General features: G+C 46.3%; 1 protein-coding gene across 2 annotated transcripts in view; it reads right to left on the bottom strand.

Annotated features, from left to right (window-relative positions):
• The window catches only part of FLT1 (fms related receptor tyrosine kinase 1), a 173,051-nt gene that overhangs the window by 32,473 nt on the left and 118,047 nt on the right, over window positions 1-22,531 (bottom strand). For both annotated transcript variants that reach the window (XM_057533232.1, XM_057533231.1), the window contains 3 exons: window positions 18,300-18,431; window positions 7,538-7,644; window positions 1,791-1,923 (listed from right to left, as the gene is read on the bottom strand). In XM_057533232.1, the coding sequence (XP_057389215.1) occupies window positions 1,791-1,923; window positions 7,538-7,644; window positions 18,300-18,431 (372 nt within the window). The remainder of the gene's footprint in view (window positions 1-1,790; window positions 1,924-7,537; window positions 7,645-18,299; window positions 18,432-22,531) is intronic.

Genomic DNA, 22,531 nt, shown 5'->3' with positions numbered 1-22,531 from the left:
GATTACTTTCAGTTGCCAGACGTTACTTCAGATTGCTTTCTGTCATGTATTTGTTTTTTAAGCCAAATAAATCTTGGGCCATAGAGTAGGACAAGGATGCCTCTGGCCCTTGCAGCCACACTGCATTGAAGGGCAGAGTTAGCTGATTTGACCCACTTACCCTCATCCGTCAAAGACACTCACGTGTACATTAGCCGGATCATAGCATCTGGCAGCTCCGGGAAGGAAAAGAACCAAAAGATCTTCAGCAAGGAGACTCTTCTGAAATGGGATTCTCTAAACTCACAGAGCCCCAGGGGAATTCTGGTAGAAGGGTTTGCATTCTCCCTTGATGTGCTATCAAGGATCACAATGGTACTAGGCCAAGGAATGAAGAAATGGGACAGAAAGCTCGCGTTTCCTATACGGAAAGACGCATGTCTGCTTGTGACTAATAACTCTGGAAAGCAGTGTGGCCCGAGAGTGGCTTACGGTTGTGGGAAAACTATCCCATGTTCCCTGCCAAGGTCACTGGTGGGGTGGGCTGGGCCAGCTGCCATATAATTTAGACTTGCAGAAGGAACTCATCTTGTGTGCCACCTGCCCTGAACTACTCTAAATTTAGTTGATTTCCACACAACCCCCCCCCACCGCCGTCGGCAGCCATTGCTGGCTTTCGCCTGTCTCTCCAGCCTTTTACTGATTTCTGATTTTCTTCCCCAAGCCAAACAGCAGGCACTCTTGGGGCCAAGTCTTCTTTCTCATGGAGGGAGAAATGTAAGTGGAGTCATTTCAAGGCCCAGGAGAACAACAAGAAAAGCCATTTCTCCCTCTCTGTCCCCTCACACCCCTACCCCAATATGGTCTGCATGTGGAGGAGGGGGGCCATGCGAGTGAATTGGAGCAACAGGTTCTTCGGGCAACAAGCTCCGCTGGCTCCGTGATCTCTTTTCTTCATTCCAAATATTAATGATTCTGGCACACATAGGAGAGAGTGGAAAACCTTCAGAAGCCACCGTCCAAATATCTGGGCAAGAGTGTCCGAGGCTCCTGTTGTTTTGTAGCGCCGTGGGCTGGAGGCTAATTTGCATCGTGCTGTCTGAGCTGGAGGAGCTTGGGGGTAAGCTGGAGAGAAAGCACGTTGGCCCGGTGTTTACAGCGTCCCTGTTACCTAGAAAACAGCAATCCTCCCTCTTCATAAATGACACGTAAATGACCCCCAGGGGCTTTTTTCTCTGTGTGGACATTTCAAACACCCAGGGAAATTCAAAGCATGTAATTTATAGATTCGTGCAGAGGGGGTTTTGGTCCTCGGGCTTGCAGAGCACCAACTCTCTCACCATCTATTTGGTTTTACTGCACCTCCTCATCCTGAATTGTGTTCTACATCACCGATTTCTCATCCACAAAAATTTCGTTATTTAAGAGTGTCTGTACTTGTAAGACTCTGCTGGAACTAAGCTCTCCCCTTCTCCTCCACTTATCGGCTTTTACGGCTGTGTCCTTCTCCCTTCGAGGGGACAGACTCAATGCACCTTTGCATCCCCAGCACCTAGACGAGCATCTGCTGCTCGGCGAAGGTGCTTAATAATTGTTGAAAGAATTAACAGGTGCTGCCTTGTCCCCTTGACCTTCTGTCTTAGGATTCTAGAGAATTCTTTACCTCTGTGTCCATCTCCCTTGCTGGTTTGTGAGCAGCTGGAGGGTAGAATCCCGAGTCCAGTTGACTCCTGCGTCCCTCAAAGCGCAGTGCTTTGCAAGTAGTAGGTGCTCGGTTATGGGTTTAGGAATATGCGGAACAAATACTTTACCCAGCTTAAGTCTCTCCCGGGCAAACTCCCACTTGCTGGCATCGTAAGGGAGCCGTTCGCACTGTTCATCCAGGGGAACTTCATCTGGGTCCACGATAATCGATAGGTAGTCAGTTTTAATCTCGGAAGAAGACTGAGAAATAAAGAGATCTCAAAGTCACCAAGAAGGAAACAACTTTAAAAACCCAGATATCCAAGAAACAACACTTGGCAACATCGGCTGCTATTTTGGTTCGTTGGGTTGAAACCACGTGGTGGGGAACAGGAAGGACGCTCTGCATGCACATAGACACATCACACGTGAGCGTGCAATTTTCATCAAGCAACCCCTCACTATTCCCACAATGCATTTCTGCGGCACCCACTCCACCGTCCTGTCTCAGACCAAATGCACTCAGATTCTGCTGTGATCCTATTGCTTGTTCTTAAACAAGCAATAGTCCTCTGAAAAAATGCAAGGCATTTTAATAAAATCATTCCAAACTGTGACTAAAAATAACTTTCCATGACCATTCTCCACATGCAGGAATACACATGGCAGATGAGTCAACGGCAGGGTCCATGACTGTGGCTTTTCTACATTTGCAAGAAAGGCCAGAGGTGGCAAAGTAAACCCAGGATCCCTGGGATGGTTGAGAGGCACATTTCACGTGAAGTGTTTTAAATATACTCAGAAGGCCTGGCCCCTTAGTTGCTGCAGCAACCTGAAAAGACTATAGTGAGATTAGTATAAGATTTTCCTGGAGGAGTTTAAGAGAAAGGGTTCTGAGCTCAGCACTTAACAAACACTGAAAAGTCAGCACTTCTGAAAGAATAAAATCAAGGAATCCACCGACAAGTAGGCTACACAAGTTTCCTGGTGACCAAAATTTTGTGAGTCCCTGTTCAGATGTACTGGATTCATCCAAACTGTTCAGTTTGAATTTGAGTATTTATATTAAAATTCATGCAAAATGCAAACTTATTCCATATATTGCAAGTTCATGTTTACCATACATTACTGTGACTCAGAAGCAGGAAAAAGATAAAAATTTAAAAAAGGAAAAATGTACAAAAAGGAAAAAAAGATTTATCTTCAATAAGAAATAGAAGTTGATTACTTCAAAGGCCAAGGGGCAAGACTTACACACAGTCACATCCCAAGTTCTTTTGGCCACTGGTCAAATAAATAAGGTGGCATCTACCTTCTAGTGCTTGTTTTATCTTGGTAATGCAAATTAAGCCCAGAAAACACCCTGTATTTCAGATCATACGTAACTGGTTTTACATTTAGTGTCTTAGGTTCACATTAAGGGGTGATGCCCTGTTAATGTTAATTAATTGTAGAATTGACTGCATTTCTGTGGGCAGGACAGACGGGAAGTATGTTTGCCTATATGTGCTAGGTTTTGATAACTCTTGCCTAGAAGTTATGTACACTTCACTTAAATGGGTTTCAGGCCCTTCCTTTTGGAGCACTTCCCTAAACAGGATCAGAGTTCAGTAGAGAAGATGAACCTCTCCATCCACCCGATTTCACACCCGCCCACATTCTTCGGCCCTGACTCACCCCTTTCTGGGCTGTCACAGCTCACCTCATCCATCACTTGCAATCTGTCTCTTTCTCACAAAAATTATCACTGAAATGTGTGACAGATAGCTCAAGGCAGGAAGATTTGCCTGGCCTCCACGAAGAGTGGAAAATGGAGAAAGATAGGGAGCACGTTTGTCACGAACTGCGATTGCCAGTGGTGTTAGACTGGAGGGCCCCAGCCTGTCAGACGCTCGTGCGAGGCTGTGCGGCCAGAGAGGAATATCAGTTCCTACGCTGGAGTGCTGGGTGTTCATTAGTGCTCACTGCTGGAAGAGGTTTTATGACTCGAGCTTTCAGTGTCTGCTGTAGTCAGGGCCATGAGAAACGGTCTCCAGTCTTCCAAGAGCACGGGAAGAGCTGGAGTCCAGCCAGGGACAGCCTGGGTCCTGCAGGGAGTGAGGGAAGGTGGGCAGGGGTGACGGAGGCGAGGGAGCTGCCTGTGAAGGCGGTCTTCCCACAGGGCACCTGTGGAATCTGTGCTTCATCTCAATAAGGCGGATGAGAGGAAACACCCAACAGGCCTTCAGGAAGGGCTTTGAGACAAGTCAGAAAGTAGAATCTTGGTTGACAAGTATTTATTCCTTCAATTGACATTAACACCAAGCAGCCACTAGGTGCTTGGCGTGGAAATTGCACCGCCAGGCGCTTCAGAGCCCAGGTTCTGAATTTGACAGCCTGGATTGGAATCGGACCAGCATATAACCTTGGGGAAGGTGCTTAACCTTTTTAAGGCTAGTTTCCTTGTCTGTAAAATAGTGATGATAATGGTACTTATCTCATAGGGTTGCTGTGAATATCAAATGAAATAGTCCACGTAAAGCAAGTACGGCCTGGAGTATAGGAAGTATGAATAAATGTTAACTTTAGTTGTAACACTGGCCTATGCAGGGTGAGGATAAAAAGAGAAAATACAGGGCTTCCCTGGTGGCGCAGTGGTTAAGAATCCGCCTGTCAAGGCAGGGGACACGGGTTCGAGCCCTGGTCCGGGAAGATCCTACATGCCGCAGAGCAACTGAGCCCGTGAGCCACAACTACTGAGCCCATGCACCACAACTACTGAGCCTGTGCGCCACAACTACTGAAGCCTGCATGCCTAGAGCCTGTGCTCCGCAACAAGAGAAGCCACTGCAACGAGAAGCACGCACATTGCAACGAAGACCCAACGCAGCCAAAAAAAAATAAATTTATAAAAAAAAAAAAAAAGAAAATCCAGCCCTTATCAGTGAGGATTTACTCTGAAGTTGGAGAAATCGTCTGGAAGTAATTCCTGACACCTTTCTCCTCCTCACCTCCTACAACCAATTACTTCTCAAATTCTATAGGCATCCGGTTACTGATATGATACTTTCTTGCTCTCATCCTTTTATTGACATTAAAATTTCCTAAATTTTTAGAAATACAAAGGACCTCTTCAATTTAGTCCCAGTTTGCCTTTCCAGTTTTATTTCCATTAGGCTCCTCTGTGCAAGGTGACCAGACTCCTTCCCTAACCTGGGGAGTGGGCAGGAGTTCAGGTGGGCTGTGTCTTTCTGCTGCTTTTCTTCCAGCCACAGCCTTCAAAGTCTGCCTCTAAGCTGGGCTTTCTCAGAAGTTTTTCTCCCCCTCTCCTCCTTTGAACTCTGTAGTCTTTGTACCTCCCTTACAGATTTGGCAAGTTTTGCTTTTGTTAGCTCTGTTTCCCTATATGATGTATCTCCCCTTTCAAAACCCCATTGTTTAACTTTCCTTTCCTTCGAAAGCAGTGGCCTTCATTGTCACGTCTCAAAGCCAATCACCCCATACAACAAAAGCCTGATGTTACTTACTCCTTCATTGTCACGTCTCAAAGCCAATCACCCCATACAACAAAAGCCTGATGTTATTTACTCACCGTGGAGGAGGGCTGCCATCCCACATACCAACACTGTAAAGTACACCTTCCTGGTTCTGAATAGCAAGTCTAAGGTCAAACAACCTGGGTCAAAACTCAGCTCTGACTCTAACTAGCTTAGTGACTTTGGGCAAGTTACTTTACCTTTCTAAGCCTCAGTTTCCCTCTCTATAAAATGGGAATAATAATATTTTAACATCTTTGTGTTTTTTAAAGGATTAACTGAGATACAACATAACGAATGTCCCACAAGGTGCCACAAAGACCTGGCACATTAATAAGGACTAATAGGGACTTCCCTGGCGGTCCAGTGGTTGGGACTCCGCACTTCCACTGCGGGGGGCGCGGGTTCAATCGCTGGTCGGGGAACTAGGATCCCACATGCCCTGTGGTGCAGCCAAAAAAAAAAAAAAAAAAAAGCTTCCTAATAAGGGCTAATACATCTCTAGAAATTGAGGAGGCCTCCTTGATACCTTCCAAGTCCTGTTGATTTTATCTCCCAAATATCTCTTGACTCTAATCATTTAGACTAAGCGACCATCATTTCTTTTTTTTTTAGTTAAATTATTTATTTATTTTTGGCTGTGTTGGGCCTTCGTTGCTGCGCACGGGCTTTCTCTAGTTGTGGCGAGCAGGGGCTACTCTTCGTTGAGGTGCGTGTGCTTCTCATCGTGGTGGCTTCTCTTGTTGTGGAGCACGGGCTCTAGGCGTGCAGGCTTCCATAGTTGTGGCACGTGGGTTCAGTAGTTGTGGCATGTGGGCTTCAGTAGTTGTGGCTCGCGGGCTCTAGAGCGCAAGCTCAGTAGTTGTGGCGCACGGGCTTAGTTGCTCTGTGGCATGTGGGATCTTCCCGGACCAGGGCTCGAACCCGTGTCCCCTGCATTGGCAGGTGGATTCTCAACCACTGCGCCACCAGGGAAGTCCCTCTCTCTTTTTTTTTTTTTAAATATTTATTTATTTGGTTGCACTGGGTCCTTAGTTGCAGCTCGCGGGCTCCTTAGTTGCAGCATGTGGGATCTAGTTCCCTGACCAGGTTTCGAACCTGGGCCCCCTGCATCGGGAGTGTGGAAGTCTTAACCACTGTGCCACCAGGGAAGTCCCGTGACCATCATTTCTGACTTGGACTACCAAGGTCTTCTGCTAGGTTCTTCTCTATTCACTCTTGCCCACTCTGGTCCTTTCTCCTCATACAGCTGAAATCATCTTTCCAGACACAGATCTCTCACCCTTACAATCACCCGCCTTTGCTTAACCTCACCCCTTCAAGGCTTCCTCTCACTTCTAAAACACAGAGGGAGTTCTTCCCGCAGCTTACAGGGCCCTGCCTGGGCAACCACTGCAGCTTCTCCTCTCCTTTCCTGCGCCCCCTTGTCTCTCATCCCCACCTCTTCCCCGGGTCAGTCTCTCCTCTTCACTGGGTTCCCTCTGCCTGCTCCAGCCCCAGACGTGTGCTGTCTCTCCGACTGCAGACTTCCGCCCCCTTATGTGTTATTTAGTCGGCTTTGTAGCATTTGCTCTGAACTGTTATCAGAGGTCCCTACACAGGGTCTGGCACTCTGCCCCGAGCAGGCACACGGGAAATATTTGCGCCATGAATGAATGAGTGAGTAAGGGTTGGCTCTTTCCCCCACTAAACTTCAGAGACGCAAACTGTGCTACAGGCCTAATGATAGGAATCTGATGTCCTGAATTCCTACCTAAGCCTCACACTCTAAAGAACTTAATTTTATCATGGGGCTCAAAGAGTATGGAACAGCAGAGATAAGACAGAGGTGGGCCTTTATTTTGCTTTTTCCCTTTTGGTTCTTAGCAGAGAGTGAGGTTAAGAACATGAACGCTTCCCAGGTCTCATGTTGAATTTAATTGAAAGACTTTATTTTATATCAAAAATGTCCCTTCTGTGTCTGGGAAATAGTCATCTGTTCATTGCTCTAGCTTTTGTTCTGAACACCCCACGTTAGGGTTGAGATACTTTTTTTTTTTTGGCCGTATGGCATGCAGGATCTTAGTTCCCCGACCAGGGATCGAACCCGCGCCCCCTACAGTGGAAGTGCAGAGTCTTAACCGCTGGACCACAGGGAAGTCCCACGGGACGTTTTAATGATTCATTTGCCATGTTCACCAGGTCAGAGGGAGGAACAGGAGGGGAGGAAGAGGGTCTGCCATCTGTTCAGTGCCTGCTCTGGACATCAGGCAGGCATTTTGGGGGGAACCTTGCATGATGTCACTACACCAGCGGCGCTGCTAGGCATTTGGGAAGATTATGCAAAAAGGAGCATAGAAGTTCGTCTGAAATGTTCTTACCCTTTTCAGTTTTCGGATAAAGAGAGTTAACAGGAGCCAGAAGAGGGTTGCAGCCACACAGGTACACGTCAGAGTGATCAGCTCCAGATTAGACTTGTCTGAGGTTCCTGGGGAGATAAAAACACCAAGAGGGCGCTAAACAGCAACTCGCAAACTCCGGGTCTGTGATTTGACAGAAGAAGGTCGGTGACCTGGAATGCTTCATCACAGAATGCAGCTGGCTGACTGGCGCAGGAATCGGCTTCCAGGACAGAGCCTCTTACCTTCTCAATCAGGCAGGGTCCATGCTATTATCATCATAAACTTACATGGAAATGAAAAGACTTTCCAGAAATTTTGCTGTTGAGTTTGCAAAGCATCCCAGAAATAGAGGAGAAATTAACAATGGGGAAAAAAAATTAAGGCAGGAACAAAACCTCATTACAGCGCTAAATCTGGACTATGTGAGATCTCCCTAATGGGTTTTAGAGGAAATTCTAAAGAAAAAGAAAAAAAAAAGACATAAGAAGTCTCCCTGGGGACTCACAAAATTCTTCAAAGTGGGTTTTAAAAATAAAACTAAAACCCCAGGACTGTCACAATTCTCCAGGCAGCCTGCAGCGCCGAGCTGAGCAGAGGTACCAGCTAGAGCCAGTTCTTCCCAATCACCTTATTTCCCAGAATCACACAGATCAAAAGCCGAGCACTGTTTTTCCATGACCAAGAAGAAAAGACCCAAAGTATCCAAGAGAAGCTTCCAGAGAGGACAGTCTTTGGGCTTTGTAAAGGAATGCTCCAGTGGGCCAGAACAGTGGTTCCCTGCTTCTTGATTCCAGTGGACACTTTCCCAGGAACTCTAAAGTGATGCTTCTTTCCTTGAACTTCATTAAAAGGAGACAGAGGGGCTTCCCTGGTGGCGCAGTGGTTGAGAATCTGCCTGCTAATGCAGGGGACACGGGTTCGAGCCCTGGTCTGGGAAGATCCCACATGCCACGGAGCAGCTGGGCCCGTGAGCCACAACTACTGAGCCTGCGCGTCTGGAGCCTGTGCCCCGCAATGGGAGGGGCCGCGATAGTGAAAGGCCCGCGCACCGCGATGAAGAGCGGTCCCCGCACCGCGATGAAGAGTGGCCCCCGCTTGCCGCAACTAGAGAAAGCCCTCGCACGAACCGAAGACCCAACACAGCCAAAAATAAATAAATAAATAAAGTAGAAAAAAAAAAAAAAGGAGACAGAGTTCTTAGTATTAAGTTAGGCCAAGATCAAGTGAAACTTCTTCCTTTTAGAAACGGTGAGGGACTTCCCTGGCAGTCCAGTGGTTAGGACTCCATGCTTCCACTGCATGGGGCGGGGATTCGATCCCTGGTCGGGGAACTAAGATCCTGCGTGCCGCGCCGCCCGGCCAAAAGAAAAGAAAAAAAAAAAAAAAGAAGAATAGTGACATGGGTGATGATACTTTTTATTGAGCACTTCTTACGTGCGAAGTCCTCACACGCGCCCGATGAAGCAGGGGCAAGAATATCCCCATTTCATGGATGACAGTTTTATCTGGTGGGCTCTTTGTTTTAACTCAACGGAAGACGTGTTGAGTCCTGCCCCAGGCAAGGAGATGGGAAGGTGAATGAGGGAAAGCTGCTGTCACTCTCCAGGAGCTCACTCACAACCTAACCAGGAGACTTAAGGCAAATACAAAGAAACTAGGTACAAAGAGTTTGCAGATGAGAGACTCTAACGCCTTTTGGGAGAGGTGACATTTGAAATGGATTTTGACCTACAGGGATGAAGGCAGGGGAGGGCATTATAGGCAGAGGGAAGGGTATGTGTGAAGGCCCAGAATCGGGCAACAGTAGGGCACTGGCGGAGTATAATGCGAGATGCGGGACGGGACCAGACCACAGAGAATTGTGAGTATCCCTGTGGTTTCAACTCAGTGCTGCGGGCAGCTGGAGCTAGTGAAGGTTCTCTGCCCTCAACAGTAGCAAATACACAAGCTAAAACCCAAGCCACTTCCCTCTTCTCTCTTCTCCATTCAGCCACCACATACCTACACTTCCTGAGGCCATTGTCCTCACCACGGCTAGAGGGGAATCTGGCTTTTTCTCTCTTTTCAGCCCATCCCCAAGTCCTGCTTATTCTGCTTCCACGGCTCATGAAATTGTCACCCCCTGTCCTACCGCGTGATCACCACCTAAGTCAAGGCCCCCTAAGTCCCCCTGAATGACCGCATCAGCTTCCTAACCAGCCTTGAGTCCCCAGTCTCTCCTCCGCTCCAGCCCGTGTGATCTTGCCAAATCATGGATTCCATCCTGGGACTCCTGAAATTCCATCACTGCTGCCCACCCTCAGCCCCGTCAGGATAGAAGCCCAAGCTCTTAGGTCCTTTCTGCCCAACCTTGCCTGTTTCTTCAGCCTCATCTCCTGCTGCCCTCCCACGTGCTCTACGTCAAATACTTGTAGTTTTGTAAATAGACCAGCCCTTCTGCACCTCTGTGCTTTGGCCTTTGCCATTTCTCTACCAGGATGTAGGCTTCCCAGGGCTGAGGTCACACCTTATTCATCTTTCTATCCCCACTCACCGAACTGGGTGAGTAAGTGGATAAATCATACTTTGCTTTGTCTCCAGAGAGTTTCACGAAGCGTTCAAAGGGTTCTGGGCCAAATTCCCTTTCACATATATTCATCTGATAAACATACGGAACATCACCCGTGTCCCAGGCTCTGTTCTGGGTGCTGGTGTACGGTGGTAAGTGAAAGGGCATGGAATGGAGCTCACAGTCTGGTGTTCAGGTATGAACTGACGGGTGTATTCAAAGCGCTGCGTGAAGCAGTAGAACGTAGGTCCTCTCGTTCACTGCTGCATCTCTGGTGTGGAGAAGAGTGCCTGGCATGTAGCAGGAAGGCATCCTGAAAGTGTTGGCTGAGTGAGTGAATGAATTTGGATTCATTTGCTGCTTTGGCATCTTGTGGTCACTTTTCCCCTGAATCTCCTGAGACTGAGAAGTTTCAAAGTATGACCACCTTTTCTTTCAGTGTGTCGTCTTGATGGGAAAACTGTAAACGCAAGTTTGTGAGTTTGGATTTCCTCCCCTGCAGTAAGAGGTTTAATGTTGCCTTGCTGTATTCACACATACACACACTTCTTTGCTTATGCTGCAAATACGTTTTGTGGAACCGAAAAACTGATTGGGACCTGCTCAGGGCACAGGGGCCTTTGGCTCCTGGAGATGCTGAGAGCATCTTAAGACACGGCCCTGTCTGCATAAAGCCTCTGCAGAGGCCTCCTGCACGGAATGCCCTGGGAGAGGCCCCCTCTCGTTGTGGGAACTTTCCCACTGCATTCCCCGGGGCAGGAAGTTGACCCCCTGAAGTAATTCCACGGTCCTTACTCAGGCAGAATTCCTTGCAGTGGGAGCAAATGTGTTTGTGTGCACTTAGGCATTTAAGGAATCATCTCATCAAAAACATCTTCAAGATGAACGTTAATTAGAAGGAAAGGTCTATTTCGTGTTCTATTACTGTTGACTGAGAACTAAACTCATTTTGTAAGATGTGGTATCTAGGCTCTACCTCTATCTTGTCTGATAACTTGATCTCCATCTTTATTTGGAAAGTAACTATTAGGATAGTCTGCTATAGATTGATTTAAGGCAGCAGCAATTCTTCCTATCCAGCTCTTGGACGTGTTTTCAGAGGTCAGACATCCACACGCTGGCTGGACTGCACCCAGCTTCACCTCGCTGGTGTCAGCTGATGAACTCGGTGCATGAAAGAGCCCAGCTGCAGACGGCAGGCGAAGGAGGCCAGTGGAACGTGGGTGGGATTTGACAATAACAGGAGTTAGCACTGGATCTCAGGGACGTCCCTCCCGTCTGATGTGTGTGAGAGACCAGCACCAGGACATGGTCCAAGGGTATCTTTATACGGGGCAATGACAAGAAGTGGCTGTTTCGAAAAGGTCAGGTATTTGTACCTCTTATTTCAGGTTGCTGACCTGGCTGCCCAGAACGTTCCATGTCAGTTACCCTCCCAGGCTTCATCCCATCCCTGCTGAGATAGGAAGGGCAGGTGCCAGACAGAGGAAGGGCTGGTTTCTGAAGATGGTACGCCTTGTCTAGAGTCTGGACAGCTGGGCGGTGTCTTGCCGTCCTGCCCTGGGCCTTTCTGCTAGTGATGGCAGCTCTGTCTGCATGGGGCCCGGGCTGTGGGGTGTGGCAGCATCACACCGGCCCTGACATGTGGCTCTGAGTGGTACCCGACTACTTGAGTCAACAGGCAGCAGAATCAGGCAGCTCAGCTCGTGCAGTTTAACTGGGTGGTGCCTCCCAAGAAGTTGGAGAAACTCCCCAAGCAGAAGACCAGGGTCCCTGGCCCCAGGGCCTTCCTTAACTGCAGAAAAGGAAATCTTTATGTGACCCTACAAGCAGCTATGTCTGAGGCCAAGGACTCTGTGCCCACCTCCCTCATCCCTAAAATGTGGAAGTGACAAGAGCACCGCACCTTACAGGGGAGATGGATAAAGCCAGCGTGAGCTGTTACTTTGAAGGCCTCCCCCCAACGCCCGCCTTTTCCTTTTTTTCCCTTCTTATTACTTTCTGGACTTCAAGTGCAAGATCGTTTTCTTCATCCAAACATATTTCATATAACACAATTTGTCTTTTCCTTCTACAACGAATCAGACTTTGACCCAAGGACTGATCATTTTCTACAAACAACTGCGTTACTTTCCCTGAGAAATTGGCCTGACGCTGCAGCCTGGCTTAGGAGTTAGTCTCTGGTTCTGGCATTGTTTTAATTTGAGGTAACTGTTTATGTGGGTTTACTACCCATGAAGCTATTAGGACACAGAGAGGAGGGTGTGTTTCTTGTTCATTTTGCATCTTGAGCACTGGCCTAGTGGAAGTCTCAATAAATATATATGGATGAAAAGAAAACTGATCAGTACACCTAGACCTGGCCTCCCATGTGAGCCAGTCAAGCAATGCTACCTCCTTTGATTTAAAATCCAGTAACCAGTAATCCAGTTAACCTTATTATGTAAGTCTGTAAGGTTTATTGGACATTAAAATTGGCCTTCATACTATTTATGAAGCTTTATAGGAATCTACATAGATTCGTGTACAGCCATCAACTTGGAATCCTTCTTAAGGACAGTGATTGTAGGCATACTCTATTCGGATTAAATCTGAAGTACAGGGCTTCCCTGGTGGCGCAGTGGTTGAGAATCTGCCTGCCAATGCAGGGGACACGGGTTCGAGCCCTGGTCTGGGAAGATTCCACATGCCGCGGAGCAACTGGGCCCGTGTGCCACAACTACTGAGCCTGCGCGTCTGGAGCCTGTGCTCCGCAACAAGAGAGGCCACGATAATGAGGGGCCCGTGCACCGCGATGAAAAGTGGCCCCCATTTGCTGCAACTAGAGAGGGCCCTCGCGCAGAGGTGAAGACCCAACACAGCCATAAATAAATAAATAAATACTTAAAAAAAAATCTGAAGTACATTTCAAGAGTAATTTTAAGTAAAGATACTTCAAATTGCTATCCTATCAGTTCTGTAATACATTTTTATCACAGGAAGTTAAATCCTTAGGTCAAATAGGAATTTTGTGATCCGGAACACCATTTGTGTGACTTACTGGCTAAATCTAGAAAAACTATAATACAGGAAGTTTTGTTGAAATGGAATTTGGTTTATCATATTAACAAACAATAGTGTTAGCTAATATTGAAGAAGTTTTTATCATATGCCAGATATGGTGTTAAATGTGTTAATCCTTGCAACAACCCTGTAAGGTTGGTATGCCATTATTCGCGCCCATTTTGCAGATGAGCAAACTGAGGCTCCAGGAGGGAAGTCATTTGTCCAAGGTTGCACGGCTCACGAGCAGGGACGCACCTGGCTTCAGAGTGGGGCCTCTTCCCCACCAGGCTGAGAGGCAGGAGAGCAGAGTGGTTAAACAGGGATCCAGTTCTCTCAGCACTGCCTCTTCCGAGCTTTGTAACCCTGGACAGGGTCCTAACCCTCTCGGGGCCTTGGATTCTCACTTGTAAGTAGGAAAAAAAACCCTCATTGGATTGAAGGAGGCTAATGCATGTTATTTGCTTAAAACGGTGGACCACACGGTCAACAGGCATATGTTGTAATCGAATTCCATCACCATTTTTTGCATTCTTGATCAAGGCCAACTTTATGTCATTGTTTGGGTTTAATTACAAAGGCACGCACATCCCGCCCCCAGCCCTCCCATGTGAAATTAGTGAGCTGCCTGCTCAGCTGTCGGTCTCTCTCTGTTCTCTCCTGGGGAAACCCTTCTGAACTGCCAACACCCATGAGAGGAGTGACATCAGTCACCAACATCTTCGTGTCAATTAGTTTATCACCTCCTCCCTAGTGCCAGGAGAGCCAGGGGGAGAGAACTGGGGGCAGGTGGGCTTTAGGAAGAGAGGAGCTAAGGTAGGGGCAGTCAGAGATCAGAGGAGGCTCAGAAAGGAGAGATGCAAACTCAGCGCTGGCCAAGGGTGACGAAAAAAGGCTGGATACCCAAGACAAGTCCCTTTTGAGCTCTTCTTACTCTTTACTCTTGGGACTTTGTTAAAGATGTTAAAGAACATAGTGTATCCTTCCTGCCATGTGAGTCCTTTCCTGAAACGTGTTAATGTGCGATTATTGCGGCACAAAATTTACAAATCACACCTGTGGTGTCATTTGAAGTATTCGGACTGCCCTGAGGCAGTCCTGTGCTTTCCATGATTTTTGCATCCATCAGTCTTCCTCAGAAAAATGTTAAAAATGGTAACTATTCTTCAAGTTGTTTTCTCCTGTGTGATTATCAATGCTTTGCTATTATTTCAACAGCAAAGCCTAAATCTGTTAGAAGAATATATATATATATATATATATATATACACACACACACATATAGTGATTATTACTGATAATGATAAAGTGTAGTTTATTTTAAATCCGTGGATGAAAATGTGCCACCGTTGCACTGTAACAGTCCCGTTGAGTTCCACGGGCTATGGCGTGCTATGTTAATTTCAGAAATTATTTTGGTTAGTTACAGTTTTGTTGCTGTTGTTTTTAATATTAGAACTTCCCCTCTGAGCACTCCACGTGTGCTCCTGAGCAGTCCAAACCAAACAAGACCTGTGATTATTTAAAGAAGCCACTTTGATTCCCCAGTCCGCTCATCCTTTTCAGATACAAAAATAACACATTGTTTTATCTATGAGTATAAGAATCCTTTTTCAAAGGAAATAAAAAGAGCAGACAGTTTCCTTCCTGGCTAATTTGTGAACCTCTTTAAATATGTTAAACATAGCCACAGACACAATTTATTTCCCTGGTTTCACTTCCTAAACTCAACCTGACAAGATAGGTCAGTGTGAAGGGTCTGTACTGCATATATTAGGAAATCAAGTCTAAAGCTTTTTAATTTTTTTCTATAAAGTTATTTATTTATTTTTGGCTGTGAAGGGTCTTCGTTGCTGTGCGTGGGCTCTCTCTAGTTGTGGTGAGCAGGGGCTACTCTTCGTTGTGGAGCACGGGCTCTAGGCGCGCAGGCTTCAGTAGTTGTGGAGCACGGGTCCTAGAGCGCAGGCTCAGTATTTGTGGCGCACGGGCTTAGTTGCTTCGTGGCATGTGGGATCTTCCCGGACCAGGGCTCGAACCCGTGTCCCCTGCATTGGCAGGCAGATCCTTAACCACTGCACCACCAGGGAAGCCCAAGTCTAAAGCTTGATTCACCTAATTCACAGCCGCCAGAGTGAGAAGAATAAATGATTTAGACTTCAGAAGCAAGAATCTAATTTCAGTGATGAGATCACTAGGCAGGTACTGCCTTTAACCGTTCTGAACAGCATCCAAGGATGAAATTTTTATTCAATGAGCCCAGAGTACTTCTGTTCAAGATACTGCGTCTCATTCACAAGATGCACATACTATCAACTTTCAGAAATTCTTCCTATTCAAAATTATATCTTTATGTGGAGCTGAAACCTGCCTCTTTGAAACTTTACCACCATCTCCCTTCCTTGGTTCTGGTTATCTTTTCTGGTGAGTCAGAGAATGAGGCCAACATCTCCTCTGTCTGAAAGCCCTTTAAATATTTGAAGAAAACAATCCTGTCCTCCCCAAGTGGACTCATTTTTAGACTAAACATCCTCATTTCCTTGCACTGTTTTATCATTACCATATTAGGATATGGCTTCGTTTGTTTATGCTTCTCTTAGAAATAGGTACAGATATTTCATGTGTGGTTTGATGATGGCTGATCAGGTGATTTGTCAGCTAACCACAGTTTTTCAGCAGAGAGGCTGGATACAGCCATCACTGTGAGAGCAGAGAAAAAGTTACAAAAGAGAGCAAAGGAGAAGGCAGAAAAACTATAAAAAGCAGACACAAGAACTCAAAACAGGGCTGTTGGGGGCAATAATGGGTGACAAGAAGGAGTCATATATATAGTGTCTGCAGCTACCTTGCAGATTAGACCATTTCTCTAAGTGATATTGAAGATTAATGCCCCGTGAGGAAAAAGAGGTCATGAATCAAAAGTACCAATTCCTCGGGGACGGGGAGGGATGGATTGGGCGTTTGGGATTAGCAGATGCAAACTATTATATAGAGAATGGATAATCAACAAGGTCCTACTGTTTAGCACAGGGAACTATATTCAGTAGCCTGTGATAAAGCAAAATGGACAAGAATATGAAAAAGAATGTATATGTATAACTGAATCACTTTGCTATACGGTAGGATTAACACAACATCGTAAATCAACTATACTTCAGTAAGATAAATTTAAAAACAAAAGTACCAATTCCTCAGAAAATTCAATGGACTAGCCAGTAGGAAATGGTTAGAATTGTTTAGCCTCTGTCATTGCCAAGGGAGATATCAGTGTGGGAGGTCCAGAGCTGCCACATAACTCGCTGTCTTCTTTCCTGCCCCATCCACTTGGCCAATCCGACATCCTGCAAGGCCTCCTTCAGAGGTCAAGTCACTCGCCATATCATTTTTGGCCTCTAGGAAGTCCTTTAGCCCTTATCAGCAGCACTGTGTAGTCTGTTTTATACAAACTAGGGTTTCTATGTTACCCACAGGAGGAGCTCAAAATCTTTATTGGTCTGGTTCTAATGGTTTCATGCTCCCCTTAATCGCCTTCCAACTAGGTTTTCAAAGCACAGAGAGGTTAGGGGTCGTGCCTTGCACGTCCATGTCCTGCATAGTCTTGGGCAAATATATAAGTGGTCGACCTAATTTAATTTGGCTTCTCTCTAATGCCCTCAACAGTATAGTGATGTGTTTCTTTTTTCAGACATTCACTGGTGGTTTTCTAAAGAGATTAATCCAACGAACATTTCTCGAGTGCTCTGGACCAGAAAAGTGAACAATGCGCAATGATTAGCATTGTATTAAAGGTCCATGCCAAGTGCTGTGGGAGCGCGGGGTTCAGGGGGGATGGCGGTGAGACACGAGGGATGAGGTGTAGAGAAAGTGACCCAAGAGCGAAAGTGAATTTTAAAAGATGAGTAGGATTACTATATATAAAACAGGTAAACAACAAGGACCCACTGTATAGCACAGGGAACTATACTCGATATCTTGTAATAACCTATAATGGAAAAGAATCTGAAAAAGAATATGTACAATGTATAACTGAATCACTTTGCTGTACACTTAAAACTAACACAATGTAAATTAACTGTACTTCAGTAAAAAAGATAAAAAAATAAAAGGTGGGAGTAGGATTGTCTGGGGAAGAACAAGTTGGGAAGGAAGGCTGTTCAGACAAAAGGAAAACGACGTGTAAAGGGCAGAGGACCAGGGGGAGTGCGGTGTGCTCCGATTTAGTCCAGGTGGGGGGCCTGGGGCGTGTGAGGGGGATGAGGGCTGAGGCTGGAGGCGGAGCATGTGGGGGACCGAGTGCGCTGGGGTGAGGGTAATGGTAACCAGGAACCGCTGCGAGATTTCCTTCAGAAATTCTTACATATTCTGAAGTCTACCGGGGAGCATTTGCAAATAGGCTACTGAAGAAATTCCATCTCTTCATGTAAAACCTCAGCGAGCCATAGATGTGTATACATCTAAGAGGCGCCAATTGGAAGACTTTATGGTGCTATAAATGTTATGTTTTCTGGGGTGATTTTTGGCTTTGGAGAATTGAAATTGAGGTCTAATCTCTGTTCTAAATGGAAGCCACATGGCCAGAGTCCACGGTCAGATTAGGCCTCTTTAGGTTTTGCTGCTCAACGAAACTGTCTGAGGAAGCCCTTGGAATATTTTTCTTCCATGTGGTCTGTTTATTATGTGTTGCTTCTCTCTGATAGTATTTTGCAGCCTACTTCGTGTTAAAAACCAGTTTACGAAAACGGTGGGAAGAGCCAGCATATGTGTAACTGGTGGGAATTGGAAAAAGAATGGATAATTTCCAGTGTGTGGATTTTTTTCTCTCTACACCCGTCTTCTGCCTTCTTGGATTTCTTTCTCACAGGTGTGGCCACTCTGGTCATTCTCTGTGGGTCAGTGTCATGGCTCTGGCAGCAGCTGGCTCTCCTGTCTTCCGGGAACTACTGTCCCCCACGGAGACTGTGTTCTGACGGTGGCCTGTGTCCTCACCTTCAGCAGGGGACCAGCCAGGCCTTCCCAGTGGGACGGGGAGGGGAAAAGGAGGTCAGGGAAAGGAACAGACTCGAGGGGCAGCGGGACACTGGGAGGTGGAAAGTTCAACAAACAGGGAAATAGGTGTCTGAGCAGCTTCTCGTGCTTTCTGGAGCAGTTGTTTACCTTGCACGGTGAGGTATGCCGAACTCTCCGCGGACCCCTTCTGGTTGGTGGCTTTGCAGTGATAGACACCTTCATCCTCTTCCGTGACTCTTTCAATAAACAGCGTGCTGCTTCCTGGTCCTAAAATAATTCCTGGGGAGTGAGAGATGTTTAGATTAGCGAGCCTGGATGACAAACCAAAACAGCCACTTCTGTAACACAACCCTCTTCCTATCATGATGCCCGCAGACAAGGAAATCCGAGCTCTGGTTCGCCTGGGCCACCCAGGCCAGAAAGAAATGAGATGGGGCTACCGCCCCCAACTTGAAAGAGCACATATCAAGGAGGTAGCGTATCTAATAATAATAATAATAATAATAATAATAATAACTACCATTTCCTCAATGCCCGCCGTGTGCCAGGCACGACCGACACCCCATTCCTATCTGGACAACCACCCTGTAAGGGGTTATCGTCTCCATCTTTCAAACGCGGACACTGAGGTTTGGGGAGGTTAAGGGACTCAACCTAGAGCGTGCAGTTTGATGGAAAGCACATTCGTGGCTCAGGGGTCAAAGCCATTTCGTTGGTCACAGTGGTAAAGAGCTTGGGCTGGGCTTTAATCGAGGCCTCACCAGCACAGCTGTGTCACTTTAGGCCAGTTACTTCACCTTTCTGTTCCAGTTTCCTCAGTCTTAAGATGACAGTGAAAGCAGTTCCTACTCAATCAACGGGAAAATGAATAGCAAGTGCCCAGCACATAGTAGGTGCTCAGTAAATGCAGGTTTAAGTATTACTGTGGAGCCGGTGTGAGGGAAGGAGCACCCAGCTTCCAGACCCAGTCGTTTCAATAGCAAGTACTGTCCCCATGTATTTGAGTACTGACTCTGCTTTAGTCTGTGGCAGAGGCTTGGCCGGTGGGGGGTAGGGAGGGGCAGGCTAAGACACCGTGTCTGTCGAGGAGGGAAAATCAACTCATACCAAACACAACATGCATACATTCTCTCTCTCTCTCTCCCTGACACACACACACACACACACACACACACACACACACCCCCCGCCCCCCCCCCCCCAGCAAACAGAAAATGTTTGATGAGTGAGAATAAATACACATAGCACAGCGGACCCAGTCAAATGTAAAGTGTGGATAGGGAGGAGCTCAGTAAGAATAGGAAACTCAGGGAAGGCGTCATGGAGTATATGGGCCTTGAGTTGAGGTCAGATCATCAGAGGTGATGGGAGAAGGGGGGCCATTGAGAAAAGGCATGACCCTGAAATGAACACGCACCAAGTGCTTGTTCCGGAATAAATTGAACCCAACCAGACCAGAGGCTGTATTTTGTTAGCTGAAATAGTTTGTATTCTCCTGATTATAAAAACTATATCTGATATAGAAAACTTGAGAAATACTGGAAAGCATAAAGAAAATGTGAAAATACAAACAAACCTACAATCTCACCCCCGGTCAGTTTTCCTTTAGTCTTTTTAAAGTGGCCTTTTTTACACAGCTTGTTCATTGACATAATGACTATTTTTGAGGTCCACTGTGTCCTAGACACTAGTCTAGATGCTGGTGATACAGTAATAAGCAAGGCAAAGGAGTCCTTGCCTGCAAAGGGCTTAAATTATAGTTTGGGAGAAGTACCAATAAAGAATGTCATTTCAATAGCCATAACGTTTGTGAAGGAAACAGACCAGGTGAAGGAGGTCACAAGTTAAGGAGGGTGAAGAAGCTACTAGATGGGGTGTTTTGAGAAGACTCTGGGCAGGTGACATTTTGAGCAGGGACCCGGGAGCAGAGGTGAGCAGGTGAAGACCTGGAAAAGGGCATTCTAGGCACAGGGAGTAACAAATATAAAGCCCGTGGGGCAGGAAGGAGCTTGTTTAGGGAAAGATACGGTGGCTTTGTCCTGGGGTGACTGTGTGTGTTGGAAGTGGTAGGGATTGGTGGCGCTGGGGATCTTCTGAAGGCTTGCTTATGGGTTAGCATGTGGTACATGAAAAAGAGTAATAAAAGTCTGACTTCAGGGTTGACAGTTTGAACAGCTGGGAGGGTAGTGGTACCTTTCCTGGGGGTGTGGAGCAGGTTTGAGGGAGAAAAATCAAGAGTTCTGCTCTGTTTCGTGAGGTTTCATTGGGGGCCCAGGGAGGAGGTCGGGGTTAGAGCCGGCTGCACGGACTTAGCATTCGGGAGGCATGGAAAGCCAGGGGATGGAAACAAAGCTCATGGGAAGTGAGTCCAGAGAGAGACGACAGCTGGCCTGAAGGCTGAGCCCCAGGAAATTAGAGAAAGAGGAAGCAGCAGGGATTGAGAAGGAGTAGCCTGGGAAGTTGCAAGAAAACCAGGAGAGCGTGATTCCTAGAACCAAGGAAAGAGCTCACGATGGAGAAGAGTGATGAGCTACGTTCGGTGCAGCTGAGAGACTACGAAGAAGGGAGATCACAAACCACTGGGTTTGGCAATGAGCCGTTTCAGTGACATCTGGGAACAGAAGCGTGATGACTGTCACTTAGAGACAGGAGGTGATGGAGGAGAGACGGTTAGGAGGTTACTTTCAGGAGGGTAGCTGGAGACCAGCACGAGGTCAAGGAATGAATTCGTTTTTGAAATGTGAAACTTTACAGCATGTTTATGTGCTGATAGGAATAATCTGAGAGGGAGGGGGAGAGAGAGAGAGAGAGAGAGAGAGAGAGAGAGAGAGAGAGAGAGAGAGAGAGAGAGAGAACGAACAGAGGGAACAGCACCAGGAGTGGATTCCTAAAGAAGTGAGAGGGGATGGAACTCAGTGGCTGAACTGGCCTTGGATAGGAGTCGGGATAGTTCATTCATTTTAACAGGAAGAATGGCAGAGCGTAAAGGGACATAGATTGGACAATTTGGTGATACATTTTCTCAATAAACAAGAGCTACTCAGCTGTTGAAATTGAGGAGGAAGTAATTTTGGAGGTTTGAAGCGAGAGAAGAAGGTGTGAAATAGTGTTGCTGGGAGGGAGGAAACAAGTCCAGTAGTGAAATGTTGGTAAGATTTCTCCTAATGCTTATACAAATTTAAACACTGACCACCCCCCCAATATCATAGCATAAGTTATTCCCCATGTTCTTACATGCTTTGAATAGAATCATTCATCATATGCATGTACCCTAATGATTGGTATTAGGTTATATCTAATTGCTCATAACTATAAAGAATAGTGCAATGACATCTTTAAGCATAAAGATTTTTCTGCATTTCAGATTATTTCCTTAGGAGAGATTTCCAGAAACAGATCTATGAGGTCAAAAGCTCTTGATTCATATAATCAAACTGCCCTCCGAAAAGATAATACCAGTTAAAGCTTCTACCAGCAGAGGATAAGAGACTGTTTTATCACTTTCCTGCCAGGACTGAACAGTAGCAACTACAGAATAGAAAACACAAAACTTTGTTGATTTGATAGAGTAAAATGATGGTTGTCTTAATTTGTATCTTTTCGGAACATTCTTTCATGTGTTTCTTAGCCATTTTTATTTTCAAAGCACCTGTTTTGAGCAGTTGACTGGAAAAGGTGAGTTCAGATTAAGGAGAGCTTTGAAATCCTGGCTGAGGAGTTTCCATTCAATGGAGAAGGAAAGAGAGGGTCACAAAGATTTTTGAGGGAAATGACCTAATGAGAGCAATGTTTAAGGAAGTTTAGTCTAGAAGGAGAATGCAGGATGGACTGGACTGAGGAAAAAGTGGTATCTGGAAGTCCAGCTCAGCAGTGGTAATTCAGGCAAGGAGTGATGAGAGGCTCCAAGTGTGGATGGTGGGAAAGGAAGTGGAGGGGGGAGAGATGGAAACAGACGCTTTGTAGAAACAAGCCACAGAAATTGGTGCTTTACTGGATCCAGGAATAGACAGAGATGAGTCCAGGATGGTTCTGGAAGAAACATGAGAGCTCTGCCCTGTAACCTTGGCTAGATCATTTAATCCCTTTGTGGCGGTTTCCCCATCTGTCAAACAAACAAACAAACCAAAAAGCCCTGCTTTATCTATTTCATGGTATTGCTGTGAGGATCAACAGAAATAACTTCAGTGAAAGCTTTGAAGCTTTGAAAAGTGCAAGATATGGTATAAGTGGCGATCTCAGAAAGCGAAAGTGGGGCTGGAGAGTGGGTGATCGGGGCAATGAACGTTTAGAAGAGCAGCGATCTGGCTACCCACAGTGGTCTCCACTGCAGCTGACCTGAGCCTCAACCAAGTTTCTATCACTCAGATCCCAAATTAAGG

This window comes from Balaenoptera acutorostrata, chromosome 18, assembly GCF_949987535.1.
Source record: "Balaenoptera acutorostrata chromosome 18, mBalAcu1.1, whole genome shotgun sequence".
Classification (NCBI taxonomy): Eukaryota; Metazoa; Chordata; class Mammalia; order Artiodactyla; family Balaenopteridae; genus Balaenoptera; species Balaenoptera acutorostrata.
Note: the sequence above shows the minus strand (reverse complement) of the source record. Positions and strands in the feature narration are given on the sequence as shown.